This window comes from Triticum urartu, chromosome 5, assembly GCF_003073215.2.
Source record: "Triticum urartu cultivar G1812 chromosome 5, Tu2.1, whole genome shotgun sequence".
Taxonomy (NCBI): domain Eukaryota; kingdom Viridiplantae; phylum Streptophyta; class Magnoliopsida; order Poales; family Poaceae; genus Triticum; species Triticum urartu.
Window position 1 is genome coordinate 244,091,334 of NC_053026.1, and position 5,001 is coordinate 244,096,334.

The 5,001-nt window shown below is 53.8% G+C and overlaps 1 protein-coding gene across 1 annotated transcript; it reads right to left on the reverse strand.

Annotated features, from left to right (window-relative positions):
• Positions 1-1,885: 1,885 nt before the first annotated feature.
• On the reverse strand, positions 1,886-3,859 carry LOC125508490. The gene is made up of 2 exons (XM_048673216.1): positions 3,491-3,859; positions 1,886-3,291 (listed from the first exon to the last, which is right to left on the reverse strand). The coding sequence occupies exon 2, from the start codon at positions 3,232-3,234 to the stop codon at positions 2,065-2,067; it is 1,170 nt and encodes a 389-aa protein (XP_048529173.1). The 5' UTR covers positions 3,235-3,291; positions 3,491-3,859; the 3' UTR covers positions 1,886-2,064.
• Between the last annotated feature and the right edge of the window lie 1,142 nt (positions 3,860-5,001).

A 5,001-nucleotide genomic window follows, 5' to 3' on the forward strand; every position in this document is an offset into this window, starting at 1 on the left:
AGAAGAGCAAGGAGTAGCGTGGAGGAGGGACGCGCGTGCTCTGCCGCGCCCTCCCTCCTCCCCCTACTTATAGCCTCATGGGCTGCGAAGCCGAGGGGGCGGTCGTGGGATTTACTGCGCCCATGACCCCACGACCCCATGTTTCCACGACAAAAGTTACTGCGCGCAGTAACTTCACGGGAATCCCAACCGTCCGCTCGGGCCACAGCGGATCCGCCCGAGCGTCGAGGCGCGGTAATGGCGGGCCCCGCCTACGGGCCTGTCCCATCACGCGCGTAGGCTGGCAGACTGGCCCGGCCGCGTGTTGCCACGTGATAGGCCCGGAACGGGCGGCGGCCTGGAAGCTTAGCCAGCACGCTACTTGGATCCCGCCGCGACGTTCGAAATATTGTGCAAGTCAGAGTTGGGCGAGTCCGACTCCTAGTCGGCTCGGCAGAAGTCAAGCAAGATCCATGTTTCGGGCACCCGGAAAGAGAAACTGCTGAGGCTCCTCGGCCGATCGTCCGTGGCGCCTCATCAGCTTCGGGGACTACTGTCGGAGTAATGGGCCACCGGTAGGCTAATCCGAATCCCAGAACCTTTCAAGACATCGGGGCAGGCCGCGCCCCTCAAGACCCCAGGACAAAGAGCCGCCTTCTGAGAAGTCGGCGGCAAGGCAACCGACTAGCCACTCGTGGCCGAGTCCCAGGAACAACTTCAGGATAAGCCGACTTCTGACTGACGACTTCCCGAGAAGCCGGTCTTGGGGAGTCGGTCCGCGACTCCAACAAACCCCATGTCCTCATCAAGAGGGACAGGACAGGGGAGTGGCTACAGTGAAGCCTGCTCTCACCCCTTTCCAGAGGTAGGCATGGCCACAGTACGCCGTACCTGCGGGGATCTCCGTGGGGCGTGGCACTGTTGCCATGCCGGCCCTGACATCAGCACCAGTGGACCAAATCCTGCGCCCACGGCGGCTTGTCTGTACGACCCTGGGGCGGCGGGTCCCACCAGCCAGCGGGACCCCAGAAGACGGCAAGGGCGCCACCAGTCGGACCCGTTGGGAGTCGGCCCCCGAGAGTCGGCCAGCCCCTCCCCCGGGGCCCATGCGCCATTAACCAGATGTGACGAAGAGTGGCAATAGTGATCGCCCGTCAAGCGGCGGGGCTGTTGTCACGACTCCATGACCAAGCCCGCGTCATTAGAAGCACGGCTACAGTAATCAGCAGCCGGTAAGACCCGCCCGCGGCGGACGCGGCCTATCGGCTCCGTACCGAGCCAGTCGACGGGGCCCACCAGTCGGCGGAGAAGACGGAGGCCGGAGGCACTGACGGCTGGGCCCGCGCCCAGCCGGATTACCATTGTACCCCTGGGGGGTGGTAGGCCTATATAAACCCCCAGGGCATCCATGCAAAGGGTTGGAATCCATTAGCACTAGACCAGATGATATAGGAAGGAGGGAGCTAGCCTTGCCTTCTCCTACCTCCAGGAAACAGCTTAAGGAGCAACCGTGTAAACACTTTGCCATAGTGATCATGCGGAGACCCCGTAGAGCAGCAGTAGGGGTATTATCTTTCCGGAGAGCCCTGAAGCTGGGTAAGATTCGCCGGCGTGCATGTCTTCGCCTCATCCCATTTCCAGGCACCGGCGACGTTCTACTCACCCCCACCATGATAAGCCATTTTTTGGCATATGTCGCACCCAACCCCCGACAATGTGATTGTCCGTAACTATTATTTTACAGGTCTTTGTTTTTTTTTTCCTCTTAAAAAGCATATACAGGATAATGTGGTGTAATGAGCGGCTATAGCCGCCCCATGCGCCGGAATTTTAGCCGGCCAACCGGCGCTCTAGCTGTGGCCTTTGGACAAGGGGTTAAGATTACAAGACGCTGAAGATGAAGTGATTCCATGCAATCATCGAACATATAATTTCTTTTATAAATTTACAAAATGCTTAGAGAAAACATCAACTTTTGCTTTCAACTCTGCCTGATTGAACTAGCAGAAACAGCGGATGTCATCACTCTAGAATCAACCCAAGGACAAACAAAACGAAACATTGGTGCAGTGCGGCTGCTGAACCCTACTTTCCAATCTTGGAGATGAGAGATTCAAAAGCCCCAACCAGGGACTTGACCCTGCTCCTCCTGCTCTTGGCCAGCTTGCTCGCCGTCTCCTCGATCAGGTTGTTAGACAGCCTCCGGCTCTCCTTCCTCTCCAGCGTCTTTTGGTGCCTCAGCGTCAACTCCGGCACCACGAAGCCCGCGTGTGCGCCGCCGGACAGGCCGCTCCCTCGCCTCCGCAGGCTCCTGGCCCTGAGCTGGATGCCGCCGCTGGACTCCTCGCCGGCTGCTCTCCCCTTTCTGAACCTGAGCCGCGTGGGCTTCTCTTGTTCGGATGGGAGGACGGGTGCCTTGCTGCTCTTGGAGCGCAGCTTGAAGGTGGCCGAGTTATTGGTCGCTTGTCGGGTGAACGGGAAGCGCACCGATCGGCTGCTGATGCTCATGCTCTTGGCCCTCCGATGTGCCCTGCTTGATTCAGCAATGGCAGCACGCTCTTCTTGGTCAGGAGTGTAGAGTGACTTCCCCTGCTTAACATCACCAGTTGTGTCACCCTGGACAATTTCCTTGTTTTCGACGGGCAGTGTCATGGGTTTCTTCGCTTTCGGTGGCTTTACACTCTCTGTTCTCTTGCCAGCCTCCTTCTTGTCAGCGGCGGCTTGAGGCTTCTTGATGGAGGCCTTCCCGGTGAGCGTCGACCTGACGGTCTTAGCCAGCCTCTTGTTCAGTGATTCGGTTGGGTTCTTGACAGGAGTCTCCGGATGGGTGGTCTTGGCAAATGGTGTTTTCCCCTTCATCACATCCCTCTTCTTCTTCCTCCCATCAGGTTGTTGATGAGATGGTCCATCGGCAGGAGCAGGAGCTGGCACTGCGTCATAGGCCACGATGTCCTTCCACTCAACAACAATCTCGCTCCCACCGGCCGGCGTATCGGCCTTGTCGGGTTTGCTGAAATCTACGACACGCCTACGTGACACCGACCGTACCTTGACCAGCCTTCTCTTTTGGTTCTGGTCATCCGAAGCTGATGGCTGCTGCTTCTTCCGGGGTTTGGGTTGGGCCCTTGGAGCTTCCTGTTTCTCCACGAACGCGTGATGGCCGCCGTGCTTGCACGCATCGTGGCACGACCCGGTCGATGGCCGAAGATAGTTGGGGACGGGCTTGGCGCCGCCTTTTCCAGTCATGGCCTCCATCGGTGACAATTGATTCCCTCCCTCGATCCAGCTGATTTCTAATTCAGTAGACTCAATCTGAAACAGAGTGCTAGTATTAGGTAGAGGTATTAGGTGAGCAGCTAACTAGTACGTATGCACGACGCAGTTGATGAGAAAATACAAGCACGACTGCTTGATTATTAGGGCCAAAAAGGTATCCCTAATTTCCGTGAACCAACAGGCCGCGTCACCAAAAGAAGCTAGTAGAAATCAAGCAGGGACAGCAAGAACTCACTGATGCCCGCTTCACTCGCCGCGCTCCATTCTTCTGGACCAAAGCCAGAAACAAATAGCAAAATCCTGCTAAGAAGAAGAAGAAGAAGAAGAAGAAGAAGAAGAAGAAGAAGAAGAAGAGGCTGTTCTTGTTGATTTTTCGGTGGACTGGTCAAGCGGGCCTGGTGCTAGCGCAGGTCAGAACACGCCGGTGAGGCGTATATGTAGGTCTACCATGCGCATGTGGTAGGAGACGATCGGGTCAAGGAAAGGAGATGAATTGATGGTGTCGGTGTTGGTGGTAGCTGAGCTTCATAATTCCTCCTTTAACTAATGTGCTTGAGACTCGAACAAGGAAGGAAGGAGCTTGTTCAACCAGAACCAGGCGAGGGAGGAGGCGGTCAAATACGGCGGGAGCAAGTGCTTGATTGGATCCATTTGAATATGACGTGGGAAAAGGTTAGGTGGGTTCTGTTCTGACTACTAGTCTTCAGGACCCCACACGCAAGTCCCACCTTAGAAAACTCTGCCCGGTTTCAATTTTCGATAAAGACCATTTTTATTGACTCAAAATGTAGCAATCAATCGGATACAAAACATGTTGAGTATCATCCGGCCTCTACATAACTAAAATGCACACAACTAAACAAAAATAAACTAAAAGAAGATAAAAAAGCGACATATTTGCAACAGCAGGATCATATAGGACCGACACTATGCTAGGTCGAAGGAGGTGGTGCACCAATCCGGAGATTATGCTGTCACCCATGCTGGGTGAAGACCTCAAACCGCGTACGCACTGCCTTGAACAATGTTTGATACGTTGTCCGGTGTAGTGTAGACCACGTACAAATCAAGTGTGTACAGCGGAAAACAACCTGCAAAGGAGAGGTGTTTTTGCCCTCGAAAATCAAATCATTTCCACATAGTCAGAGAGTGTTTTGAACCTATTTGAAATTCCGTCCAACCAATGACCAAAAATATTTGCAACACTTGTGGGCGGATACAAACTGGACGCTATTTGGATGACTGACCATGCTGAACACGCAAACTTGCATTGAAAAAAGAGGTGTTTGATTGTCTCTCATGAGTATGAAAACTACACTTCTTACTTTCGTGCCAATTGCGATGGGAAGATTGTCTGTGGTTAGCACAACTCCCCTTCGAAGATACCACATGAAGATTTTAACTTTCAGTGGAATTTTCATCGTCCAAATTTTCTTGTTATTATCCACTGGGACCTCTGAATGCGTGAGCGCATGGTATATAGAGTCGACTGTGAAGGACCCAGATGTAGTGAGGTTCCAGCGAAACACGCCCCGTCCATGTGTCAGGTTAATCGACTCCAATTGAGATAACAGATTTTGCCATGACATAAGACGAGGGCCAATCAAATCCCGCCTAAAAGAAATATTCGGCGGGAATGAACTAAGCACCTGCACTAGAGTATCATGCTTATCGCGAACAATGCGGTACAAAGCTAGATATTGTTCTCGGAGGCTGGCATTGCCTAGCCAGTTGTCCTCCCAGAAA